At 44.0% G+C, this 27,965-nt stretch overlaps 1 protein-coding gene across 11 annotated transcripts in view; it reads left to right on the forward strand.

The window, feature by feature from the left end:
- The first annotated feature begins 5,092 nt into the window (after positions 1-5,092).
- LOC129823215 (TRAF2 and NCK-interacting protein kinase-like) overlaps positions 5,093-27,965 on the forward strand; it is a 69,570-nt gene continuing 46,697 nt past the window's right edge. For 4 of the 11 annotated variants that reach the window (XM_055882077.1, XM_055882085.1, XM_055882080.1 and 1 more), the window contains exons 1-13: positions 5,096-5,528; positions 16,850-16,915; positions 25,319-25,375; positions 25,491-25,616; positions 25,730-25,840; positions 25,943-26,033; positions 26,116-26,246; positions 26,368-26,422; positions 26,600-26,678; positions 26,761-26,936; positions 27,033-27,099; positions 27,233-27,431; positions 27,667-27,783. In XM_055882077.1, the coding sequence (XP_055738052.1) occupies positions 5,472-5,528; positions 16,850-16,915; positions 25,319-25,375; positions 25,491-25,616; positions 25,730-25,840; positions 25,943-26,033; positions 26,116-26,246; positions 26,368-26,422; positions 26,600-26,678; positions 26,761-26,936; positions 27,033-27,099; positions 27,233-27,431; positions 27,667-27,783 (1,332 nt within the window). In that variant the 5' untranslated portion in view covers positions 5,096-5,471. Of the gene's footprint in view, positions 5,529-16,849; positions 16,916-25,318; positions 25,376-25,490; positions 25,617-25,729; positions 25,841-25,942; positions 26,034-26,115; positions 26,247-26,367; positions 26,423-26,599; positions 26,679-26,760; positions 26,937-27,032; positions 27,100-27,232; positions 27,432-27,666; positions 27,796-27,965 lie in introns of all 11 variants that reach the window. The other 7 variants (XM_055882076.1, XM_055882078.1, XM_055882079.1 and 4 more) reach the window with 4 other exon arrangements.

Consider the following 27,965-nt stretch of genomic DNA (forward strand, 5'->3'; position numbering starts at 1 on the left):
GATCACCTCCTCCCAGCTGCCCACTGCACTGAGGCTAGGAAACATTGTCACCACCGATAAATCCACTATAATTGAGAATTTCAATAAGCATTTTTATACGGCTGGCCATGCTTTCCACCTGGCTACCCCTACCCCAGTCAACTGCCATGCACCCCCCACAGCAACTCGCCCAAGCCTCCCCATTTCTCCTTCACCCAAATCCAGATAGCTGATGTTCTGAAAGAGCTGCAAAATCTGGACCCCTACAAATTAGTCGGGCTAGACAATCTGGACCCTCTCTTTCTAAAATTATCTGCTGAAATTGTTGCAACCCCTATTACTATTACAAGCCTGTTCAACCTCTCTTTCGTATCGTCTGAGATTCCCAAAGATTGGAAAGCTGCTGCGGTCATCCCCCTCATCAAAGGGGGTGACACTCTAGACCCAAACTGCTACAGATCTATATCTATCCTACCCTGCCTTTCTAAGGTCTTCGAAAGCCAAGTTAACAAACAGATTACCGACCATTTCGAATCCCACCGTACCTTCTCCGCTATGCAATCTGGTTTCAGAGCTGGTCATGGGTGCACCTCAGCCACGCTCAAGGTTCTAAATGATATCACAACCACCATCGATAAGAGACATTACTGTGCAGCCGTATTCATCGACCTGGCCAAGGCTTTCGACTCTGTCAGTCACCACATTCTTATCGGCAGACTCAACAGTCTTGGTTTCTCAAATGACTGCCTCCCCTGGTTCACCAACTACTTCTCTGATAGAGTTCAGTGTGTCAAATTGGAGGGCCTGTTGTCCGGACCTCTGGCAGTCTCTATGGGGGTGCCACAGGGTTCAATTCTCGGGCCGACTTTCTTCTCTGTATACATCAATGATGTCGCTCTTGCTGCTGGTGATTCTCTGATCCACCTCTACGCAGACGACACCATTCTGACGACACCATTCTGTATACTTCTGGCCCTTCTTTGGACACTGTGTTAACTAACCTCCAGACGCGCTTCAATGCCATACAACTCTCCTTCCGTGGCCTCCAACTGCTTTTAAATGCAAGCAAAACTAAATTCATGCTCTTCAACTGATCGCTGCCCGCACCTACCCGCCCGTCCAGCATCACTACTCTGGACGGTTCTGACTTAGAATATGTGGACAACTACAAATACCTAGGTGTCTGGCTAGACTGTAAACTCTCCTTCCAGACTCACATTAAGCATCTCCAATCCAAAATTAAATCTAGAATCGGCTTCCTATTTCGCAACAAAGCATCCTTCACTCATGCTGCCAAATATACCCTCCTAAAACTGACCATCCTACCAATCCTCGACTTCGGCGATGTTATCTACAAAATAGCCTCCAACACTCTACTCAACAAATTGGATGCAGTCAATCACAGTGCCATCTGTTTTGTCACCAAAGCCCCATATACTACCCACCACTGCGACCTGTACACTCTCATTGGCTGGCCCTCGCTTCATACTCGTTGCCAAACCCACTGGCTCCAGGTCATCTACAAGTCTTTGCTAGGTAAAGTCCCTCCTTATCTCAGCTCACTGGTCACCATAGCAGCACCCACCCGAAGCACGCACTCCAGCAGGTATATCTCAATGGTCACCCCCAAAGCCAATTCCTGATTTGGCCACCTTTCCTTACAGTTCTCTGCTGCCGATGACTGGAACGAATTACAAAAATCACTGGAGACATATCTCCCTCACTAGCTTTAAGCACCAGCTGTCAGAGCAGCTCACAGATCACTGCACCTGTACATAGTCCATCTGTAAATAGCCCATCCAACTACCTCATCCCCATACTGTATTTATTTATCTTGCTCCTTTGCACCCCAGTATCTCTACTTGCACATTCATCTTCTGCACATCTATCACTCCAGTATTTAATTGGTATATTGTAATTACTTCGCCACCATGGCCTATTTATTGCCTTACCTCCCTTATCTTATCTCGTTTGCACACACTGTATATATCCTTTTTCTACTGTATTATTGACTGTATGTTTGTTTATTCCTTGTGTAACACTGTGTTGTTGTTTGTGTCGAACTGCTTTGCTTTATCTTGGCCAGGTCGCAGTTGTAAATGAGAACTTGTTCTCAACTAGCCTATCTGGTTAAATAATGGTGATTTTTTAAATAATTTTTAAAAATCCCCTTACAGGGCTAGAGAGACTAGTGGGTCATAAACTGTCTCCCCAAACTCCAGTGACCTCTGTGACCAGGCCACTGATAGGTTTCTGGGGTCAGGTGGTTGGTAGGGGGCTGGACACCTGATAGTCCTCTTGCCTGCTCAGGTCAGATCTGCCTCAGTCTCTCTCCAAGTGGACATGTGTGATGGGGTGAGTGGACAGAAGTGAGCTGGTGTTAAGAGTCAATGTGCAGCAGGTGGGACGGAGTCAGGCGTAGGAGACAGAGAATGAGTAATAACGGACTTTACTCAACAAAACAACAAAATATTCCACGCAGGGAAAATATACCAGCTCACAAATATAAGCGACCGCTTAACACAGAACAAACACGCACAAAACCATGGGGGGAACTAGAGGGTTAAATAAGGAACATAATTATGGGATTGGAAACCAGGTGTGTACAATGAAGACAAAACAAAGGTAAAAAATGAAAAGTGGATCGGTGGCGGCTAGAAAACCGGTGACGTCGACCACCGAACGCCGCCAGAACAAGGAGAGGGACCAACTTCGGCGGAAGTCGTGACAGTTGGTGCTACTTTTGTAACTTGTGCATTTACTTTGTACAGTTACAATCTCTGTGTTGTTGTTCATAGTCGTTAGGCTTTGTCTTATACAGCCCTTTGCTTATGCCACTATCACTTTATACAGTCCATATTATTATTGCTCTTCCACTATCGTATCTGGTTAACCATGCATTGCCATGCTATGTTTATTATGTATAGTATTTTCATTCATATCACTCTTTGTAGGTTGGCAGTTATTGTCATGAATCTTGTTCTGAAGGCAGTTCTGCAGAGTGGTCACTAGCTGGCACAGCCACAGTCATAAAATCTGATTTTAAACCTAACCCTAATCTTAACCACACTGCTAACATTAACATTACATTTTGACTTTGCAGCTGGCCCAGCTAGCTGAGTCGCCCAGTTCTGCCTCCAGCGCAAGATTCATGACAATAAACGTCAACATGAGAACCACGTCCATATCATATGCCCTCTGGAAATAAAATTCCTTCTTGTGTGTAAATTCTCTGTGGGGTTGCCTTGTTCCTCTGACGGGGAGAGTTGTCGGTGAGTCACAGACCAGCCCAACTGGAGAGCCGCTCTATTTTAGATTAGTTGGCGTTATTCTTCACAGGTGCTAATAGACAATCAGCTCTTGTCTCTTTCACGGTCCCTCTCCCCCTCTGGGCTAGCTGGCCCAGTTTGACAGATTAAGCATTGGTTTCTGAATTAATGCTCCGGATTACATAACTCTGACTAGAAATTAATATACAGTATAAAGGATGTCACACAGACACATATATCCTTAACAACCACAGATCTAGGGTCAGGGTTTACTGTCATTGCTAATCATGGGAGGTGATCAAATGGAATTCTGATCTGCTGTGTGGGGCAATTGCTAGCCAAGCATGGCTTCAAATCCCATACCCTGTCTCTTTCTCTATTCTTCCCTCTTGTTCTTCTCATGTCCTTCATCTGTTTCTTGCTCTACTAATTATTTATTGTTTATATCTTTTATTTGTTACACAGGTATACAGAACCTAAATAAATAAATAAAATAACATGATAATGGACTTCAGAGCAAACTGTAACAATTTACTCTATCGCTGTAGACATTGATATTGTGTACCTGAAACTATACCCCTCTCTCCTCCCCCTAATACTATGCCCATATGGATTTCCTGCTAAACCCTCACTCCAACAACAATTCTACATGACCCAGCTGTGCCCATATTTGGAGCTCCTACCAGATTAAGACACAGAAATTGACTCATACATACACACACTCACAGACACACCTGATACAGTCACTCCTCTGGAATGCTGGAGATATCCGTCTCGGTGTGTGTGTGTGTGTGTGTGTGTGTGTGTGTGTGTGTGTGTGTGTGTGTGTGTGTGTGTGTGTGTGTGTGTGTGTGTGTGTGTGTGTGTGTGTGTGTGACTGAACACTGTTGTGTGACTGAACACTGACAGTGTACTGACTGTTCCTCTCAGGAGGATCTTGTTCAACCTCTCTCTTTAACATCTTATCTCTGCTTTGCATCTAATTCCCAACATTTATCACTCATCCACTCAACCTCACTCTCTATTTCACCCTTTTACTCTCAGCTCTATTTGTGGCCTCCTCTCTCTCTCTGCCTCTCTCTCTCTCCCTCTCTCCTCTCTGCCTCTCTTTCTCTCTCTCTCTTTCCTCTCTCTCTCTCTCTTTCTCTCTCTCTCTCTCTCCTCTCTCTCTTTCTTTCTCTCTCTCTCTCTCTCTCTCCTCTCTGCCTCTCTTACTCTCTCTCTCTTTCTCTCTCTCGCTCCCTCTCCCTCTCTCTCTCTCCATTCTCTCTTGTCCCACTTTCCTCTCCTGCTATTTCTTCTCTCCACCAGAGGATGCCAGTGAACATCTATCTAGTTCATGTAGCAGGATATTCCATTCAGTTTATCATCTTTCATAGGAAAATAATTTTGCATAAAGAAAGACCTGCTCACAGTTAATGCTGCTTTATTCCTGCACAGCAATGAACAAAGTGTTTTTGGCCAAGCATCATTGTGGTTATTTAGGACTAGAATTCGTTTTACAGTCAGGAATTGAGAATACAGACTTCAGCAAACAAGACACAGTTGATTGATGATAATGGTGAAGATTGTGATGCTGTTACTACTATTTAGGATGATCTTGATGAAGATAGTGGGTGTGATGGTGATGATGATACACAGTGAGGATGATGATGATGCCCTAGGCTACCATGTGAAGAGATGCAGCAGGTCATGAAGTACTTATAGAACATAAAGACATTCTTCGTTTTATGGCACTTTAGCCTGAAGATACACTAACACTTAACCTAACCTTGGATGGAGTATTTTTTTTCTCACTCACACCAAGTGTGCGTGCGCGTGTGTGACATTGTGGGCGTCCCTGTTTCCAGGAGAACCGCCCGCCGCTCGTGCTGCTAGGCCACTCCCGGGGAGCGCGAGACTACACTGTTTCAGGCGCTTTGCTTGGCTCTCTCAGTGTTTATGCGAATGTGCTCACTGCTCTCTCGTGGAGTGTGTGTGCGTTTTCACCATTCGCCCGTGCAGGGGGCCACTATAAAGCATGTAGTACCTGGATCACCTCGGGGTCTCGAGAAGTATTCCCACCGGGATCAAACGGAAAAACGGATTATATTACCCATTGTGGAATAGTATTAATGGACGCCTAACAGGGATATAACGGGGGACTTTAACGGCCGGAGGGGAGAGAGGGTTTCTCTTCTCGGTAAATGATCGGAGAGGAAGCTTCCATTTTGAGAGAGAATCATGGCGAGCGACTCCCCTGCCCGGAGCCTGGATGAGATAGACCTGTCAGCGCTACGGGTAAAGAGAGTGTGTGTGTTGAATGAGTGTGTGTGTGTGTGTGTGTGTGTGTGTGTGTGTGTGTGTGTGTGTGTGTGTGTGTGTGTGTGTGTGTGTGTTCGTGATAAAATGGAGACAGTATGAATGAGACACGGCGTCTCGAGCACCTGCCCCATCCCCCGTTAACGACAGCCTCTCTTCACCTTACCGACTGTGTGTGTGTCTGTGTGTGGTTGGCGTCCTCGAGCCATCGTTAACGGCCATGCACGCGACAACATCCGCTGATCAGATATAATTAATCTGGATCAACCGACGTCTGCTATAGCCTACTTCAGCGATGCGACATAACAGCGATGTGACATAACGAGGGGAGGGGGGATACAGGGGTATAGAAAAGGAGTTGAACATTTGTTCCTCGTCTCTCCTCGGCAATGGCAACTCCCTCCCACGCGCTTTAGATCCTCGGAAAGCTTTTTTTCTCCACAATTGGAACGTGATGTAATGGAGCCCTGGGCCTGTGTACTGTAGTATAGCACCCTCTGTATTTGTGGCAGATGTTAAACTGTCAGTCGTGCAGCCTCACGCTGCCCCTGACACACACACACAGCCTGCCTACACACACACGGTTGAATAATATTAGAGATATCAGCAGAAGCGGTTTCCGCCATTTCGTGACATTGTGGGGAGTCAGTGACAGCGGCCTCATAGCACTAGTGTCTGTTGACAGCCTTTAGTCTTGCTGGGTGAGATGAGAGGCTCATTACAGGCAGGTCATTACACAACATGATCATACCTGCAGTACCTGGATCAAGCCCCAACATGACCATGGCAATGCTGTGTGTGTCTGTATGTGTGTTTGCTTGCTTGCATTTTCCCTAATATGGCAATGGCTGTGAATGATGCACATACAATGCAAATACATACACATTTTCGGAATCTTTGGACTGTGGAAATCTGGCACATCCAACAGCACATTGACTCATTCATCCTCTCTCTTGAGAAATGTAGCCAAACAATTTGCAGAGCTCTCTTTCTCTCAGCCTGTCTCCCTCACTAGTTATCTCTCTATCTTCTCCATCTACCTCTGATAGATGTATGACAGTTATTACACACGCGCACACACACACACACACACACACACACACACACACACACACACACACACACACACACACACACACACACACGCACACACACCTGGCCTCTCTCTCTCACGGAGCTCTTGTCCAGAATCTGCAGCGAGACTGGAAATTAGGTCACAGAGAGGCAGAAAGCTTGGGAGGATTTCAGTGTTGTGCACACTACCCATGATAGATGGGCATTTACTCTTCCTGTATGCCCTGGTCGGTCTCACTTCCCCTAGACCAGGGATGTCAAGCAAGAACTGATGAGAAGCCCTAGACAACCACGCAAAGGCACTATGGAGTTATTTTCCCTGGTTGACACAGACATGCTCAGGAAAGTGATATCACAACTTAAGCCTTCTACCTGCCTTCTCAATTCTATCCCCAAAACTGTTTTTCAAAACTGTTCAAAACTGTTTTTTTAAATATTTTATTTTATTTTTTTAAAATACATTTTATCTCCTTTTCTCCCCAATTTTCGTGGTATCCAATTGCTAGTAATTACTATCTTGTCTCATCGCTACAACTCCCGTACGGGCTCGGGAGAGACGAAGGTCGAAAGCTATGCGTCCTCCGAAGCACAACCCAACCAAGCCGCACTGCTTCTTTAACACAGCGCGCCTCCAACCCGGAAGCCAGCCGCACCAATGTGTCGGAGGAAACACCGTGCACCTGGCCCCCCTTGGTTAGCGCGCACTGCGCCCAGCCCGCCACAGGAGTCGCTGGAGCGCGATGAGACAAGGAAATCCCTACCGGCCAAACCCTCCCTAACCCGGACGACGCTGGCCCAATTGTGCGTCGCCCCACGGACCTCCCGGTCGCGGCCGGCTGCGACAGAGCCTGGGGGCGAACCCAGAGACTCTGGTGGCGCAGTTAGCACTGCGATGCAGTGCCCTAGACCACTGCGCCACCCGGGAGGCCTCAAAACTGTTTTTAATTGCATATCTGAAGAAGTGCACGCTATTATTATTATCTGACCTTGCTGGTCGTCTATGAACGTTTGAACATCTTGGCCATGTACTGTTATAATCTCCACCCGGCACAGCCAGAAGAGGACTGGCCACCACTCAGAACCTGTTTCCTCTCTGGGTTTCTTCCTAGGTTTTGGCCTTTCTAAGGAGTTTTTCCAAGCCACCGTGCTTCTACATCTGCGTTGCTTGTTGTTTGGGGTTTTAGGCTGGGTTTCTGTATATCACTTTGTGACATCGGCTGATGTTAAAAGTGCTTTATAAATACATTTGATTGATTGTTAATTAATCCCTTTTCACATGCACTTTCCCCTCTGCACTAAAAACGGCTTTGGTGAAACCCGTTCTGAAGAAAAGGAATCTAGAGTCTTCAGATTTTAGCCATTTCTGGCCAATCTCCATCCAACCAGTTCAGTTTATATATATTACCCCTTAGTAGCGTTACCAGAAAGTACAGCATTGGCCTCCCGAGTGGCCGAGTGGCCTAAAGCACTGCATCACAGTGCTTGAGGTGTCACTACAGACCCGGGTTTGATACCAGGCTGGTTCACAACTGGCCGTGACCGGGAGTCCCATAGGGCGGCGCACAATTGGCCCAGCGTCGTCCGGGTTAGGGGAGGCTTTGGCCGGTGGGGCTTTACTTGGCTCATCGTGCTCTAGCGAGTCCTTGTGGTGTTTTCTTCAACACATTGATGCAGCTGGCTTCTGGGTTAAGCGGGCAGGTGTTAAAACTTCTTAGGTATAGCCCTTTTTCTTTCAATTTTTGCCTAAATGACATACCCAAATCTAACTGCCTGTAGTTCAGGCCCTGAAGCAAGGATATGCATATTCTTGGTACCATTTGAAAGGAACCACTTTGACGTTTGTGGAACTGTGAATTGAATGTAGGAGAATATAACACAATAGATCTGGTAGAAGAAAATACAAGAGAAAAAAACAGCCAGTCTTTTTCAACCACCAACTTTGAAATGCTATCCAGCACTCTGGTTGTAATTCCGATAGTGTCCACAAGATGGCAGCGGTGTATGTGCTAAGTTTCAGATGGATAATTTGAAGTATGAGTGAACTACAATACTTTTAGTGTTAAGTCCTCAGGTACATTTGGGCAAATCGTGAAGGAGACATTCACATTCATATTACATTTTCCTGCAAGGATATCGTCAAATCTGTATACTTGGACTTTGATTTAACTTTCCAAGTATTAGTAGCCATATTATAAATTCAACATTTGCAAAACAACCAGTTTTCATAAATTCATAACTCTGAATTAGAGGTCGACCGATTATGATTTTTCAACACCGATACCGATTATTGGAGGACCAAAAAAAAAGCCGATACCGATTAATCGGATGATTTTATTATACACTGCTCAAGAAAATAAAGGGAACACTTAAACAACACAATGTAACTCCAAGTCAATCACACTTCTGTGAAATCAAATTGTCCACTTAGGAAGCAACACTGATTGACAATACATTTCACATGCTGTTGTGCAAATGGAATAGACAACAGGTGGAAATTATAGGCAATTAGCAAGACACCACCAATAAAGGAGTGGTTCTGCAGGTGGTGACCACAGACCACTTCTCAGTTCCTATGCTTCCTGGCTGATGTTTTGGTCACTTTTGAATGCTGGCGGTGCTTTCACTCTAGTGGTAGAATGAGACGGAGTCTACAACCCACACAAGTGGCTCAGGTAGTGCAGCTCATCCAGGATGGCACATCAATGCGAGCTGTGGCAAGAAGGTTTGCTGTGTCTGTCAGCGTAGTGTCCAGAGCATGGAGGCGCTACCAGGAGACAGGCCAGTACATCATGAGATGTGGAGGAGGCCGTAGGAGGGCAACAACCCAGCAGCAGGACCGCTACCTCCGCCTTTGTGCAAGGAGGAGCAGGCGGAGCACTGCCAGAGCCCTGCAAAATGACCTCCAGCGGGCCACAAATGTGCATGTGTCTGCTCAAACGGTCAGAAACAGACTCCATGAGGGTGGTATGAGGGCCCGACGTCCACAGGTGGGGGTTGTGCTTACAGTCCAACACCGTGCAGGACGTTTGGCATTTGCCAGAGAACACCAAGATTGGCAAATTTGCCACTGGCGCCCTGTGCTCTTCACAGATGAAAGCAGGTTCACACTGAGCACATGTGACAGACGTGACAGAGTCTGGAGACGCCGTGGAGAACGTTCTGCTGCCTGCAACATCCTCCAGTATGACCGGTTTGGCGGTGGGTCAGTAATGGTGTGGGGTGGCATTTCTTTGTGGGGCCGCACAGCCCTCCATGTGCTCGCCAGAGGTAGCCTGACTGCCATTAGTTACCGAGATGAGATCCTCAGACCCTTGTGAGACCATATGCTGACACATGCACATTTGTGGCCTGCTGGAGGTCATTTTGCAGGGCTCTGGCAGTGCTCCTCCATGCACAAAGGCGGAGGTAGCGGTCCTGCTGCTGGGTTGTTGCCCTCCTACGGCCTCCTCCACGTCTCCTGATGTACTGGCCTGTCTCCTGGTAGCGCCTCCATGCTCTGGACACTACGCTGACAGACACAGCAAACCTTCTTGCCACAGCTCGCATTGATGTGCCATCCTGGATGAGCTGCACTACCTGAGCCACTTGTGTGGGTTGTAGACTCCGTCTCATGCTACCACCAGAGTGAAAGCACCGCCAGCATTCAAAAGTGACCAAAACATCAACCAGGAAGCATAGGAACTGAGCAGTGGTCTGTGGTCACCACCTGTAGAACCACTCCTTTATTGGGGGTTTCTTGCTAATTGCCTATAATTTCCACCTTTTGTCTATTCCATTTGCACAACAGCATGTGAAATTTATTGTCAATCAGTGTTGTTTCCTAAGTGGACAGTTTGATTTCACAGAAGTGTGATTGACTTGGAGTTACATTGTGTTGTTTAAGTGTTCCCTTTATTTTTTTGAGCAGTGTATATATAATATTTGTAATAATGACAATTACATCAATACTCAATGAACACTTTTATTTTAACTTAATATAATACATCAATAAAATCTATTTAGTCTCAAATAAATAATGAAACATGCTCAATTTGGTTTAAATAATGCAAAAACAGAGTGTTGGAGAAGAAAGTAAAAGTGCAATATGTGCCATGTAAAAAAAGCTAACGTTTAAGTTTCTTGCTCAGAACATGAGAACATATGAAAGCTGGTGGTTCAATATCCCAGTTCTTCAATATTCCCAGTTAAGAAGTTTTAGGTTGTAGTTATTATAGGAATTATGACGCGTCAACTATTTCTCTCTATACCATTTGTATTTCATATACCTTTGACTATTGGATGTTCTAATAGGCACTTTAGTATTGCCAGCCTAATCTCGGGAGTTGATAGGCATAAAGTCAAAAACAGCGCTGTGAAGCAAGCATTGCTAAGAGCTGCTGGCAAACGCAGTAAGGTTTGAATTAATGCTTACGAGCCTGCTGCCGCCTACCACCGCTCAGTCAGACTGCTCTATGAAATACCAAATCATAGACTTAATTATAATATAATAAACAAAGAAATACGAGCCTTTGGTCATTAATATGGTCAAATCCGGAAACTATCATTATCGAAAACAAAACGTTTATTCTTTCAGTGAAATACAGAACCGTTCCGTATTTTATTGAACGGATGGCAGCCCTAGGTCTAAATATTGCTGTTACATTGCACAACCGTCAATGTTATGTCATCATTATGTAAAATTCTGGCAAATTAGTTCGCAACGAGGCAGGCGGCCCAAACTGTTGCACACATATACCCTGACTCTGCGTGCAATGAAAGCAAGAGAAGTGACACAATTTCCCTAGATAATATTGCCTGCTAACATTAATTTACTTTAATACACTTTCTTTTCAAATTGAACGAGTGGAAATACAAAATCGATCGTGCATGCTATATGGACCTTTTTAGGATATGAAAAATGATTTTATCTAACAAAACGACCCTTCATGTTTTCTCTGGAACCCTTTGGATGATAAATCAGAGCAAGAATTCAGAATGTACAGTTGAAGTCAGAAGTTTACATACACCTTAGCCAAATACATTTAAACTCAGTTTTTCACAATTCCTGACATTTAATCAGAGTAAAAATTCCCTGTTTTAGGTCAGTTAGGATCACCACTTTATTTTGAGAATGTAAAATGTCAGAATAATAGTCGAGAGAATTATTTCTTTCAGTTTTTATTTCTTTCATCACATTCCCAGTGGGTCAGAAGTTTACATACACTCAATTAGTATTTGGTAGCATTGCCTTTAAATTGTGTAACTTGGGTCAAATGTTTCAGGTAGCCTTCCACAAGCTTCCCACAATAAGTTGGGTGAATGTTGGCCCATTCCTCCTGACAGAGCTGGTGTAACTGAGTCAGGTATGTAGGCCTCCTTGCTCGCACACGCTTTTTCAGTTCTGCCCACAAATTTTCTATAGGATTAAGGTCAGGGCTTTGTGATGGCCACTCCAATACCTTGACTTTGTTGTCCTTAAGCCATTTTGCCACAACTTTGGAAGTATGCTTGGGGTCATTGTCCATTTGGAAGAACTATTTGCGACCAAGCTTTAACTTCCTGACTGATGTCTTGAGATGTTGCTTCAATATATCTACATAATTTTCCTCCCTCATGATGCCATCTATTTTGTGAAGTGCACCAGCCCCTCCTGCAGTAAAGCATCCCCACAACATGATGCTGCCACCCCCGTGCTTCACAGTTGGGATGATGTTCTTCGGCTTGCAAACTTCCCCCTTTTTCCTCCAAACATAACAATGGCCATTATGGCCAAACAGTTCTATTTTTGTTTCATCATACAAGAGGACATTTCTCCAAAAAGTACGATCTTTGTCCCCATGTGCAGTTGCAAACTGTAGTCTGGCTTTTTTATGGCGGTTTTGGAGCAGTGGCTTCTTCCTTGCTGAGCGGCCTCTCAGGTTATGTCGATATAGGACTCGTTTTACTGTGGATATAGATACTTTTGTACCTGTTTCCTCCAGCGTCTTCACAGGGTCCTTTGCTGTTGTTCTGGGATTGATTTGCACTTTTCGCACCAAAGTACGTTCATCTCTAGGAGACAGAATGCGTGGTCCCATGGCCTTGGCTGATTTCTTTTGATTTGCCCATGATGTCAAGCAAAGAGGTACTGGGTTTTGAAGGTAGGTCTTGACATACATCGACAGGTACATCTCCAATTGATTCAAATTATGTCAATTAGCCTATCAGAAGCTTCTATAGCCATGACATAATTTTCTGGAATTTTCCAAGCTGTTTAAAGGCACAGTCAACTTAGTGTATGTAAACTTCTGAACCATTGGAATTGTGATACAGTAAAATAATCTGTCTGTAAACAATTGTTGGAAAAATTACTTGTGTCATGCACAAAGTAGATGTCCTATCCGACTTGCCAAACGATAGTTTGTTAACAAGAAATTTGTGGAGTGGTTGAAAAATTATTTTTACTGACTCCAACCTAAGTGTGTATAAACTTCCGACTTCAACTGTAAGTATACATTTCACCTTCAGAGGTGAATTTATCAAACTTATCGCAGTGGAAAAAGTGTTTTGTTGTTAGGAGCTTTCCTCAAACAATAGCATGGAATTTTTCCACAGTAATAGCTGCTGTAAATTGGACAGTGCAGTTATATAAACAAGAATTTAAGCTTTCAGACGATATAAAACACTTATATGTACCGACATTTGTTGTTTCTCTAAAATCTGCGATCTTGACATAATGTGCTGAATGATTTACATTCATTTTTCGCAACTGGATATCACGAAATTGGGGAGAAAAAGGGGGTAAAAAAATAAACACAGCATTAATTATCACTGCTACGCAGATGATACACTACTTTGCATTTCTGTGTCACTAGAGGATTTTAGCTCCATTGATAAATGATTAGACTGTATTAGTGAATTAAATACTTAGATGGCTCACAACTTCAGCTAAATCAAAACAAGACCGAGATACTTATTGTTGGAAGGAAAGCACAGAGAGAGATTCTGGCCACACATTTTAATTTGTGGGCAATAAAGATAAAACGCCAAGCAAAAAACCTAGGTGTCATTTTGGATTCTGAACTCAATTTTGAATCACACATAAGGAATTTTTCCAAAATAGCTTTTTACCACCTGAGGAGCATTGCCAAGGTGCGTCTGTTTGTCGCTCAGGCTGATACAGATAGATTCATCCATGCTTTTATTACAAGCAGGCTTGACTACTGTAATGCTCTCCTGTCTGGTCTGCACAAGAAAGCCATTGGTCAACTGCAAAACATACAGAATGCTGCAGCACGGGTACTGACCAAGACCAGACGGGGAGCACACATTACACGGGTTTTAAGGTCTCTGCACTGGCTGTGTTAGTTTTAGAATTAATTTTAAGTTTCCTCCATTGGTTTAAATCCATAATTGTGCACCCCAATACATATCAGACATACTTTTAAGTTATGTACACAGTAGGTCCCTCAGGACTTCTGGCACTGGCCTTTTAACTATCCCGAAGCCTAGTACCAAGAGGCATGGAGAAGGCAGCGTTTAGTTACTACGCCCCCAGCCTCTGTAATCGCCTGCCAGTGAACCTGAGGGAGGCCGAAACTGGACATATTTAAAAGAGATCTTAAAACACCTTTTTAGCTTGGTTTTTCTTAGGGTGCATTTTAGTCGTTCAGTTTATATTGTAATTCTTTAGTTTTTTATCCTATTATGTTTGTTGTGTAGTAAACATTTTTATTTATAGTTTTTATTTATTTTCCTGTGTGTCGAGTTTTGGCCCCTCACTGCCCAATCAGAACCTGCTCCATGGCCAAGTGTGGTTGCTTTAAGTTGTGTATTTACAGTCTTTTATGTATCGTCTTGGAATCAACTTCAATTCTAAGTTTAGTCCATTATAGTTTACATAAATTAAGTATGAAAATGTAGACCTATCTTTGCTAAATATGTTAACTTGAACCCATTTGCAGTCTAAGTAATTGCATGGCTTCAATAGTATTAGCACTGATATAGGGGCTCCTACTGTATTGTATTACTGTATTACATTATGGCTGAGCAAGGACATGACAAACATTGTCAATAAGCAAGATTACATTCATTATTAATAAGGCCTAAAAAGAGAACAAATAATTAGAATTAAATTCTTAGCCTATTTTTAAAAAGTTGTTTTGTTATGTCACACTTACAGGTACCATAATTTCTCCCCGTGGGCATATAATATTAAAACAACGCAGACTATGGAGGGTTTTACGCACATCCAAACTTTCACAGTAGCTGGACAAAGATCCAATATAAATAAAATGGGAGAATGTCCACACACCGTTATACTGCTTCCAAATAGGCCTATGTTTATTAACATAATCTGAACCATATTACAGATCACGTTCACACATCTCCAGAAGTTGCATTGCAAGAGCACCGCGGACGTTGTCACCATAATACCAGGAAGGGGAATCATTCTAATAAGTTTGGTTGTAATGAAAATAAACGAAAACAAGTCTTATTTTTTATTTTTTAACGACAAGAAATACATTTTAAATGTAATGATATCATTAAACCGGCAGGATAAAAAAGACAGTCATTGCTGTTGAACCAGCCATCTTTATTGTAGGCCTAAGGGAGGGCTTGGGCTTTGAACATATGAAACGGAAAACAAGCCATTTTTTACATGTTATAGATAATTTATAAATAAGGTTCTCATCTCTCCTTTCATGCTGGGCGTTGACACGTAGCCTACATCATGGTTTGGGGGGATTTATGCATATCCGAAACGGGACCTCGCTGGCTGAAATAATGTGGGGCTGCCTATAATGCACAGATGAAAAAGGAATGTCGGCTCACTGTTTTACTCCTCTCAAACTTTATATTTTATTAAAGCTTTGGTGATGAACAGTTATTTCCAAGCGGTCTCAGGAGCCAATCCCTTTATCAACAGTCTTGACTATACTTCGTGATTGCATTGGGCAGACCAAAAAAAAGCCTTCATTGGGCCTCCAGAGTGGAGCAGGGGTACAAAATTAATGAATACAATAAAAGCCTTCATTGTGAGGGGAGACTATGCTTGGTTTTTAATCAAATAAAATACAAAAAAATCAAATACCATGTACATCAGGCTACTATAGTTATATGGGCAGTGTACGTCACAGCGGGTTAGGCTGCGCTTCCTCTGTCAAAATTTACATCTAAAACCAGATTTTGGTTGGTCTTAAACATTCCCATCAGCGCTACCTGAAATTACCACTTTGGATCATGTTTTTAAGGACACACCCCAAATATTTCCGAGCTGATATAAGACAGGTAAATTAACAAACCTGGCATTAGGGCTAGAAAATGCCAGTGCGTCAGTTTTTACATGACGAAATTGTAAACTAACGTGCGTTTGATACTGGCGCCGCCTTAACGCCAGCCGAAAATAGCACCCATAATCTCATATTCTCATAATCTCATATTTACGGTTTAATTACGGTTTAATCTAATGCTCTCATCTAGAGGGGTTAGTGACCATGTCCTATGGGAAGTGTCTGGGGCTTCACTCCCTGATAGTTGTTTATATCTTGGGACATTTAGAGATCAAAGATTAAATGAGGAGACTAATACATGAATCAACTTCCAGACACCCTCATAACTTGAGTGGTATGAAGCAAGAAAATTTGCACAATATTCATATTGACATTGCTATTAACGTACACATACACACACATATGCACACACACACTCACGCCAACCCATGACTCCAATGCTTTCTCCTTTCTGACACACACGTGTGAGGAGACATCTATGTGTGTGGTGGTGCTAGTTAAAAGACAAAGAGGTTGTGTGTAGATGTCAACCTGTCTCTAGAGCAGTGTTCTAGGTTTAGAAGTGCTTCTGTTTGACCTTGAATAAAAAGGAATGTCACTTTTTTTTTGCAAATCCCATCTGGGAGTATGTGGCTGATTTTCAACTCCATTATTCCCTGCCCTATCTCTCTCAATCTCTCTCTTGCTCTCTTCCCCTCTCTCGCTTTCACATACACACACTCTCTATGAGTCTATGTAGTCACAGTGTAGCGCTATAGATCTCAAGTCCTACTGTGTGTGTGTGTGTGTGCGCTCTTACTGTGTGTGTGTGTGTGTGTGTGTGTGTGTGTGTGTGGGGGGGTCCCAGATTCCACAGGGTCTGAATTCTTGAGTAAAGAGTTTCAATGCTTGACTAACTTCTCTCTCTTTTTCTCTTCTCTCTTCCCTCACTCTCACTCTCCCTCTCTCCCGCTCTCTGCTCTCTGCTCCCTCCAGGACCCTGCTGGTATATTTGAGCTAGTGGAGTTGGTGGGAAATGGAACCTACGGGCAGGTCTACAAGGTAAGACACACCCCTCACCACACTCTCAACCTACAGTGTGCCTGAGGACTCCTCCCACTTGGGCTCTGTCACCAAAGACAGTATAGTATGAAGATAGGCACAAACTGATTTCCAATAGAAATCCCAGATCCCACTTGTAGGCGATGTTATGGCAATGTTGGCTAACTAAGCTCGTCCGTAGAAACTAGATGTCGACCGATTATGATTTTTCAAAGCCGATACCGATTATTGGAGGACCAAAACAAGCTGATAGCAATTAATCAGTCGATTTTTATATATAAATTTGTAATAATGACAATTACAACAATACTGAATGAACACTTATTTTAACTTAATATAATACATAAATATAAATCAATTTAGTCTCAAATAAATAATGAAACATGTTCAATTTGGTTTAAATAATGCAAAAACTAAGTGTTGAAGAAGAAAGTAAAAGTGCAATATGTGACATGTAAAAAAAAAAAAAAAAAAGCTAACGTTTAAGTTCCTTGCTCAGAACATGAGAACATATGAAAGCTGGTGGTTCCTTTTAACATGAGTCTTCAATATTCCCAGTTAAGAAGTTTTAGGTTGTAGTTATTATAGGAATTGTTGGACTATTTCTCTCTATACCATTTGTATTTCATATACCTTTAAATATTGGATGTTCTAATAGGCACTTTAGTATCGCCAACCAAATCTCAGGAGTTGATAGGCTTGAAGTCATAAACAGCGCTGTGCTTCAAGCATTGTGAAGAGCTGTTGGCAAACGCAGGAAAGTGCTGTTTGTATTAATGTTTAGGAGCCTGCTGCTGCCTACCACCGCTCAGTCAGGCTGCTCTATCAAATATCAAATCATAGACTTAATTATAATATAATTAGCACACAGAAATGCGAGCCTTAGGTCATTAATATGGTCAAATCCGGAAACGATCATTTCGAAAACAAAACGTTTGTCACGTTCCTGACCTTATTTCCTTTATTTTGTCTTTGTTTAGTATGGTCAGGACGTGAGCTGGGTGGGCATTCTATGTTATGTGTTTCTATGTTGGGTTCTTTCTAATTAGCCTGATATGGTTCTCAATCAGGGGCAGGTGTTTTACGTTTCCTCTGATTGAGAACCATATTTAGGTAGGCTGTTCTCACTGTTTGTTTGTAGGTGATTGTCTTCCGTGTCAGTGTTTGTACCACACGGGACTGTTTCGTTTGTTTAGTCTGTACCTGTTCGTGCGTTCTTCGTGTTTTGTAAGTTCTCATGTTCAGGTCTGTTGACGTCGTTTGTTGTTTTGTATAGTTTGTCAGTGTTCTCCATTTCGTCTTCTGTTTAATAAAACAAACATGTATTCTCCACAAGCTGCGTTTTGGTCCGATCCATGCGAGGAGAACGAACGTTACATATATTCTTTCAGTGAAATACGGAACTGTTCCATATTTTATTGAACGGGTTGCATCCATAAGTCTAAATATTGCTGTTACATTGCACAACCTTCAATGTTATGTCATAATTATGTAAAATTCTGGCAAATGACTACGGTCTTTGTTAGGAAGAAATGGTCTTCACACAGTTTGCAATGAGCCAGGCGACCCAAACTGCTGCATATACCCTGACTCTGCTTGCACCGAACGCAAGAGAAGTGACACAATTTCCCTAGTTAATATTGCCTGCTAACATGAATTTCTTTTAACTAAAGATGCAGGTTTAAAAAAATATACTTGTGTATTGATTTTAAGAAAGGCATTGATGTTTATGGTTAGGTACATTGGTGCAACGATTGTGCTTTTTTCTCGAATGCGCTTGTTAAATCATCACCTGTTTGGCGAAGTAGGCGCATCGATTATATGCAACTCAGGACACGCTAGATAAACTAGTAATATCATCAACCATGTGTAGTTAACTAGTGATTATGTTAAGATTGATTGTTTTTTATAAGGGAAGTTTAATGCTAGCTAGCAACTTACTTTGGCTCCTTGCTGCACTCGCGTACATTGCGCTCCTCGTGGAGTGCAGTGTAATCGGCCATAATCGGCATCCAAAAATGCAGATTACCGATTGGTATGAAAACTTGAAATCGGCCCTAATTCATTGGCCCTAATTAATCGGCCATGCTGACCTCTAGTAGAAACACGTTATCTGGTCTAACGGTCGTCTCACGTCAATATGTTAAGCTGTCTGTCCTGCAGCCTTATGCTGACACACACAGCCTGCACACACACACGGTTGAATAATATTAGAGGTAACAGCAGAAGCGGGTTCTGCCATTGTGTGTGTGTGTGTTTTGACAGCCTTTAGTCTTCCTGGGTTAGATGAGCGGCTCATTATAGGCAGGTCATTACACAACATGATCTTACCTGCAGTACCTGGATCAAGCCCCAACATGACCATGGCAATGCTGTGTGTGTCTGTATGTGTGTTTGCTTGCATTTTCCTCATATTCCTCATATCATGAAGGATGCACGTACTATGCTATACTAAACAAAAGTTTTAGAACGCCTACTCATTCAAGGGTTTTTCTTTATTTAGACTATTTTCTCCATTGTAGAATAATAGTGAAGACATCAAAACTATTAAATAACACATGTGGAATCATGTATTAACCAAAAAAGTGTGAATCAAACCAAAATATATTTTATATTTGAGACTCTTCAAATAGCCACCCTTTTCACTGATGACAGCTTTGCACACTCTTGGCATTCTCTCTACCAGCTTCATGAGGTAGTCACCTGGAATGCATTTCAATTAACAGGTGTGCCTTCTTAAAAGTTAATTTGTGGAATTTCTTTCCTTCTTAATGCGTTTGAGCCAATCAGTTGTGTTGTGACAAGGTAGGGTTTGTATACAGAAGAAGCCCTATTTGGTAAAAGACAAAGTCCATATTATGGCAAGAACAGCTAAAACAAGCAAAGAGAAACGACAGTCCATCATTACTTTAAGACATGAAGGTCAGTCAATACGGAGCATTTCAAGAGATTCTAAAGTTTTTTCAAGTGCTGTCCCAAAAACCATTGAGCGCAATGATGAAACTGGCTCTCACGAGGACCGCCACAGGAAAGGAAGACCCAGAGTTACCTCTGCTGTAGAAGATAAGTTCATTAGAGTTACCAGCCTCAGAAATTGCAGCCCAAATAAATGCTTCACAGTTCAAGTAACAGACACATTTCAACATCAACTGTTCAGAGAAGACTGTGTGAATCAGGCCTTCATGGTCGAATTGCTGCACAGAAACCACAACTAAAGGACACCAATAATAAGAAGAGACTTGCTTGGGCCAAGAAACACGAGTAATGGACATTAAACCAGTGGAAATTTGTCCTTTGGTCTGGAGTCCAAATTTGAGATTTTTGGTTCCAACCGCCGTGTCTTTGTGAGACACAGTGTGGGTGAACGGATGATCTCCGCATGTGTATTTCCCACCGTAAGCATGGAGGAGGTGGTGTTATGGTGTGGGGGTGCTTTGCTGGTGACTCTGTCTGTGATTTATTTAGAAATCAAGGCACTCTTAAATACACTGCTCAAAAAAATAAAGGGAACACTTAAACAACACAATGTAACTCCAAGTCAATCACACTTCTGTGAAATCAAACTGTCCACTTAGGAAGCAACACTGACAATAAATTTCACATGCTGTTGTGCAAATGGAATAGACAAAAGGTGGAAATTATAGGCAATTAGCAAGACACCCCCCAAAACAGGAGTGATTCTCCAGGTGGTGACCACAGACCACTTCTCAGTTCCTATGCTTCCTGGCTGATGTTTTGGTCACTTTTGAATGCTGGCGGTGCTCTCACTCTAGTGGTAGCATGAGACGGAGTCTACAACCCACACAAGTGGCTCAGGTAGTGCAGTTCATCCAGGATGGCACATCAATGCGAACTGTGGCAAAAAGGTTTGCTGTGTCTGTCAGTGTAGTGTCCAGAGCATGCAGGCGCTACCAGGAGACAGGCCAGTACATCAGGAGACGTGGAGGAGGCCGTAGGAGGGCAACAACCCAGCAGCAGGACCGGTACCTCCGCCTTAGTGCAAGGAGGTGCACTGCCAGAGCCCTGCAAAATGACCTCCAGCAGGCCACAAATGTGCATGTGTCAGCATATGGTCTCACAAGGGGTCTGAGGATCTCATCTCGGTACCTAATGGCAGTCAGGCTACCTCTGGCGAGCACATGGAGGGCTGTGCGGCCCCACAAAGAAATGCCACCCCACACCATGACTGACCCATCGCCAAACCGGTCATGCTGGAGGATGTTGCAGGCAGCAGAACGTTCTCCACGGCGTCTCCAGACTCTGTCACGTCTGTCACATGTGCTCATGTGCTCAGTGTGAACCTGCTTTCATCTGTGAAGAGCACAGGGCGCCAGTGGAGAATTTGCCAATCTTGGTGTTCTCTGGCAAATGCCAAACGTCCTGCACGGTGTTGGGCTGTAAGCACAACCCCCACCTGTGGACGTCGGGCCCTCATACCACCCTCATGGAGTCTGTTTCTGACCGTTTGAGCAGACACATGCACATTTGTGGCCTGCTGGAGGTCATTTTGCAGGGCTCTGGCAGTGCACCTCCTTGCACAAAGGCGGAGGTAGCGGTCCTGCTGCTGGGTTGTTGCCCTCCTACGGCCTCCTCCACGTCTCCTGATGTACTGGCCTGTCTCCTGGTAGCGCCTGCATGCTCTGGACACTACACTGACAGACACAGCAAACCTTTTTGCCACAGTTCGCATTGATGTGCCATCCTGGATGAACTGCACTACCTGAGCCAATTGTGTGGGTTGTAGACTCCGTCTCATGCTACCATTAGAGTGAGAGCACCGCCAGCATTCAAAAGTGACCAAAACATCAGCCAGGAAGCATAGGAACTGAGAAGTGGTCTGTGGTCACCACCTGCAGAATCACTCCTGTTTTGGGGGGTGTCTTGCTAATTGCCTATAATTTCCACCTGTTGTCTATTCCATTTGCACAACAGCATGTGAAATTTATTGTCAATCAGTGTTGCTTCCTAAGTGGACAGTTTGATTTCACAGAAGTGTGATTGACTTGGAGTTACATTGTGTTGTTTAAGTGTTCCCTTTATTTTTTTTAGCAGTGTAGTATGGCTACCACAGAATTCTGCAGCGATACACTATCCCATCTGGTTTGCGCTTAGTGGGACTTAGTGGGACTATCATTTGTTTTTGAACAGGACAATCACCCAAACACACCTCCAGGCTGTGTAAGGGCTATATTACCAAGAAGGAGAGTGATGGAGTGCTGCATCAGATGACCTGGCCTCCACAATCCCCCGACCTAAACCAAATTGAGATGGTTTGAGATGAGTCGGACCGCAGAGTGAAGGAAAAGCAGCCAACAAGTGCTCAGCATATGTGGGAACTCCTTCAAGACTGTTGGAAAAGCATTCCAGGTGAAGCTGGTAGAGAGAATGCCAAGAGTGTGCAACGCTGTCATCAAGGAAAAGGGTGACTACTTTGAAGAATCTCAAATATAAAATATATTTTGGTTTGTTTAACACTTTTTTAGTTACTGCATGATTCCATATGTGTTATTTCATAGTTTTGACGTCTTCGCTATTATTCTACTATGTAGAAAATAGTAAAAATAAAGAAAAACCCTTGAATGAGTAATTGTTCTAAAACTTTTGACCGGTAGGGTACATACAAATTAGCGGTATCTTTTGGAGTGTGGAAATTGAGAAAATTAGTAACTAAGGAAGACTTTTTCACTTCTCTCATTGACTTCTCAAACCACTGTTTTGTCTGCTTTGCCGGAAGTATTGCGATGTTGCACCTGTGGGTTTACAAACTTTGTGGTGCCACCTTCCACTGACCTGTTAGAGCTTAACAGTGAGGAGCTGAGAGCTGATGAGTTTTATTTGCCGACATGTTTTTCACTTCAGGGCCCCTGGCCCCTAAACCCAAGCACTTATGTAGATCTGAAAAGACAAAGTGTAGCTAGTATTTCTTACCTCTTCAATCTCCAAGAAACAATGGGTTTGGTGCTAGGGGTTGTTTTTGGACAGGGCCCAGGTATCGATGCACTCGGTTGCACTTTAAAAAAATATATACCTTTATTTAACTAGGCAAGTCAGTTAAGAACAAATTCTTATTTACAATGACGGCCTAGGAACAGTGGGTTAGCTGCCTTGTTCAGGGGCAGAACGACTGTTTTTTACCTTGTCAGCTCGGGGATTTGATCTTGCAACCTTTCGGTTACTGGCCCAACGCTCAAACCACAAGGCTACTTGCTGCCCCAAAAGTATTTGCTTTCTCTGCCAGTGACTTTTCACGTCAAATCGCTCAGATGCACTTGTTGTAAACTAACTTGTGGGATTACAGCCAGGGTTGGCTGTACAGGGAGTCTGTTGCACACTGTTTGTCATACAGAGATGGGTAGGTTTGTGTGAAGCTGTAGGCCTATTTGTTTCCATGTTACCTATCTTTTCAATGGAAGACACATTTGTAGGTCTCATAGCCCCTTCAGTCCTTCTCTCTTCCTCTATGTCTCCATGTCTCCATGTCTCCATGTCTCCATGTCTCCATGTCTCCATGTCTCCATGTCTCCATGTCTCCATGTCTCCATGTCTCCATGTCTCCATGTCTCCATGTCTGTCTCTCTGTCTGTCTGTCTCTCTGTCTGTCTCTCTGTCTGTCTGTCTCTCTGTCTCTCTGTCTGTCTGTCTCTCTGTCTCTCTGTCTCTCTGTCTCTCTGTCTCTCTGTCTCTCTGTCTGTCTGTCTGTCTGTCTGTCTGTCTGTCTGTCTGTCTCTGTCTCTCTCTGTCTCTCTCTGTCTCTCTCTGTCTCTCTCTGTCTCTCTCTGTCTCTCTCTGTCTCTCTCTGTCTCTCTCTGTCTCTCTCTGTCTCTCTCTGTCTCTCTCTCTGTCTCTCTCTCTCTCTCTGTCTCTGTCTCTGTCTCTGTCTCTGTCTCTGTCTCTGTCTCTGTCTCTGTCTCTCTCTGTCTCTCTCTCTCTCTCTCTCTCTCTCTCTCTCTCTCTCTCTCTCTGTCTCTCTCTCTGTCTCTCTCTCTCTCTCTCTCACTCACTCACTCACTCACTCACTCACTCACTCACTCACTTACTCACTCACTCACTCACTCACTCACTCACTCACTCACTCACTCACTCACTCACTCACTCACTCACTCTCTCTCACACACATCAGTAGAGTAAATGTACTCCAACAGATCAGGAATGCGAGGCATGTCTGAACCAATGAGTGTTTTTATGCCTCAGGACACCTAATAAAGGGAGTATTCTGTCCTTTTCTCTCCACACACACATATCCCTACACACACACATACATACCGCTACACACACACACAGGTCGCAATTGTAAATGAGAACGTGTTCTCAATTTGCCTACCTGGTTAAATAAAGGTGAAATATAAAATAAATAAAAATTACCGCTCTATCCAGTTCAATTCTGTTTTATCCATTTCGATGTCTATTGATTCAAGTATTATTTTCTCTGTGTTATACACTGAGTGTACAAAACATTAGGAATGCCTGCTCTTTCCATGACATTGACTGACCAGGTAAATCCAGGTGATGCCTTATTCATTTCACTTGTAATATCCACTTCAGTCAGTGTAGATGAAGGGGAAGGGACAGGTTAAAGAAAGGTTTTTAAGCCTTGAGACAATTCAGACATGGATTGTGTATGTGTGCCATTCAGATGGTGAATGGGCAAGACTAAAGATTGTGCCTTTGAACGGGGGTATGGAAATAGGTGCTCGGCGCACCGGTTGCTGGATTTTTCACACTCTACAGTTTCCCGTGTGTATCAAGATTGGTCCAACACCCAAAGGACATCCAGCCAACTTGACACAACTGTGGAAGTCAACATGGGTCAGCATCTCTGTGGAACTCTTTCAACACCTTGTCGAGAACAGAAGAGTGACTTTTAACAGTTTGGTTCAGCTTCTCTGCCTGTCAAATACGTTGTGTGTCTGATGCAATACTAGGAAACAGATACGGTGTTTGTGTGTGTTGTAACCCCAGCTCACATGTCTGTCTGTCTGGACCACAGTGTAAAAATCCCTGTGACTAAACAACGTGCCAGGCCTGTTGCTAGGCTACCATGAGGAAGTGTTTCTATGTGTTATGGCAGTGATGTGGGAATTCTTCCTCACTATAAAGGCAAACATTCAATCCGCATCTTATCTTACGTGATGTTTTTGTATTATTTAACTTCCCTGCTGTAAAGTAGCTGCCTCTGCTGGCAGCTGATATACAGCAGATCTAGATGGAGCCTTGTCAAGGCGCATCAGAGGCAGGCGTTTGTGTCGGCCTGCTGGCGGTCAGCCATCTTGGTCAGGCTGAGAGCTGGGTGACAGGCTGAGAGCTGGGTGACAGGCTGTGGCTCTGGGACCAAAACACACAGATTACAGGATGGTAATGTTGGCAAAACTGGTTTATTTCAGATTCTCTCTCTCTCTCTTTCAGGGTCGGCATGTCAAAACAGGCCAGCTTGCGGCGATCAAAGTTATGGACGTCACTGGCGTAAGTCACATGCACGCACGTGCGCACACACACACACAAATATAAAGAAAGCTATCCCAAATTGTTTTCATCTGTGTTTGTATCACTAAAAGGTGTGTGTGTGTGTGTGTTCCAGGATGAGGAAGAGGAGATTAAAGCAGAGATCAACATGTTGAAGAAATACAGCCACCATCGTAACATTGCTACCTACTACGGTGCCTTCGTCAAGAAGAACCCACCTGGTATCGACGACCAGCTATGGGTACGTACGTGTTTGCATGTGTGCATGACTGTGTGCATGACTGTCAGTTCTGTTCAGTTTGGTGTGTGTTCATCTCTCTGTGTCTCTTTCTGTGTCTATCTGTGTCTCTGTAGTTGGTGATGGAGTTCTGTGGGGCGGGCTCGGTGACAGATCTGATTAAGAACACCAAGGGGAACTCTCTGAAGGAGGAGTGGACTGCCTACATCTGCAGAGAGATCCTCAGGGTACCACCCTCTATATAGAACTAATGCAATCAACACATTTGGAATGAGACCTACTGAAATAATGTCTTCTAATTACCAACCTCTATTTCTCTCTATTGCTAGGGTCTGACCCATCTCCACCAACACAAGGTCATCCACAGAGACATCAAGGGTCAGAACGTCCTGCTGACAGAGAACGCAGAGGTCAAATTGGGTGAGACAGACTTGCAGGCAGGCAGACAGACAGGCAGACAGACAGCAAGCAAACTGTTTAAACGTGTGTGTGTGTGTTCCAGTGGACTTCGGTGTGAGTGCTCAGTTGGACCGTACTGTGGGGAGGAGGAACACGTTTATAGGAACGCCCTATTGGATGGCTCCTGAAGTCATCGCCTGCGACGAAAACCCTGAGGCCACCTACGACTTCAAGGTACCGTAGCAGACTGTGTGTGTATATGACTGTGTTTGTTTCAGGGTTTATCTCCTCCGTCCCTCCTAACTTCTCTCTCTCTCTCTCTCTCTCTCTCTCTCTCTCTCTCTCTCTCTCTCAGAGTGATCTGTGGTCTCTGGGTATTACGGCTATAGAGATGGCAGAAGGAGCACCGCGTAAGTACCAGCGCCAACCACAACACAGGCTGGCACAACACCGTGACATTAGACACTATCAGACGTTGTGTGCGTTGGTTGGAGGTGTTGTGGTTTGTTATTGGGGTATCTTGAGATGGGTATTGTGTGTGTTTGTGTCAAAGCTCTGGTGTTAACCCTTTCTTTTCCTCTCTGCAGCACTGTGTGACATGCACCCAATGAGGGCTCTCTTCCTGATCCCCAGGAACCCCGCCCCCAGACTCAAGTCCAAGAAGTGGTGAGTTACCAAAAACACACACACACACACACACACACACATTCACACAAGCATTCACTATGTTGTCACTGTGTGCGTTCAGGTCTAAGAAGTTCCAGTCGTTCATTGAGAGTTGCTTGGTGAAGAGTCATGGTCAGAGACCCAACACAGAACAGCTGTTGAAGCACCCCTTCATCAGAGAGCTGCCCAACGAACGACAGATCCGCATCCAGCTGAAGGACCACATCGACAGAACCAAGAAGAAACGCGGAGAGAGGGGTGAGACATACAACAAAGGGCTCAGATCCCACTCTGTCTGCCATTGACGTGTGTTTGTAACTGCTTAATGTGTGTGTTTCTAACCGTGTGTTACAGATGAGACAGAGTATGAGTACAGTGGCAGTGAGGAAGAGGAGGAGGAACGGGACATGGGGGAGCCAAGGTAGGGTTGTTGTGGTTTTTTTCTGAGCTTGTGCCTACATGCGCTGGTGTGTGCATGCCTTTTTGCTTCCAAATGAGATTTACGCTCATCAACCTTCCCTCTCCTATCTCTTCTCTCATTCGTCCTTGTCCAGCTCCATCATCAACATCCCTGGGGAGTCGACGTTGAGGCGGGACTTCCTGCGGCTGCAGCTAGCCAATAAGGAGCGTTCTGAGGCTCTGAGGAGGCAGCAGTTGGAGCAACAGCAGAATGAGGAACACAAACGCCTCCTGTTGGCAGAGCGGCAGAAACGCATAGAGGAGCAGAAAGAACAGAGGAGGAGACTGGAGGAGGTAGAGCGCTGTTGGGAAGAGCAGCATGATCTATGATGCGCACCTGAACCGTACTCTGCTAACTCAGATCCTTTCTGTTCACGTTGCATTTTCCAGCATAGCTCAGCTTGATAACATATCTGGTGCCAGCTTTGAAAACATATATAAAAAGATGCTGACCCTATACCATTCATTCATTCTCTGTCTGTCTCTCTCTGTCTCTCTCACTCCCTCCATCTCTCTCTTTCTCCAACAGCAACAGCGTAGGGAACGTGAGATGAGGAAGCAACAGGAGAGAGAACAAAGGAGACGCTATGAAGAGATGGAACAACTACGGAGAGATGAGGAGAGGAGGCACGCGGAGAGAGAACAGGTACACACACAGGTAACACTCAGGTGCGCACACACCCTCTCTCTTGCTCTCTCTCTCAAACACACACACACACACACACACATTAAATACACACATCAACTAGGATTCACCCCATTCTGCCAGAGCTCTTTTGCAGACCAGATATAGACTTAACATAGACCAGTCATGAGGCTGACATTTAG

Source organism: Salvelinus fontinalis, chromosome 25 (assembly GCF_029448725.1).
Source record: "Salvelinus fontinalis isolate EN_2023a chromosome 25, ASM2944872v1, whole genome shotgun sequence".
Classification (NCBI taxonomy): domain Eukaryota; kingdom Metazoa; phylum Chordata; class Actinopteri; order Salmoniformes; family Salmonidae; genus Salvelinus; species Salvelinus fontinalis.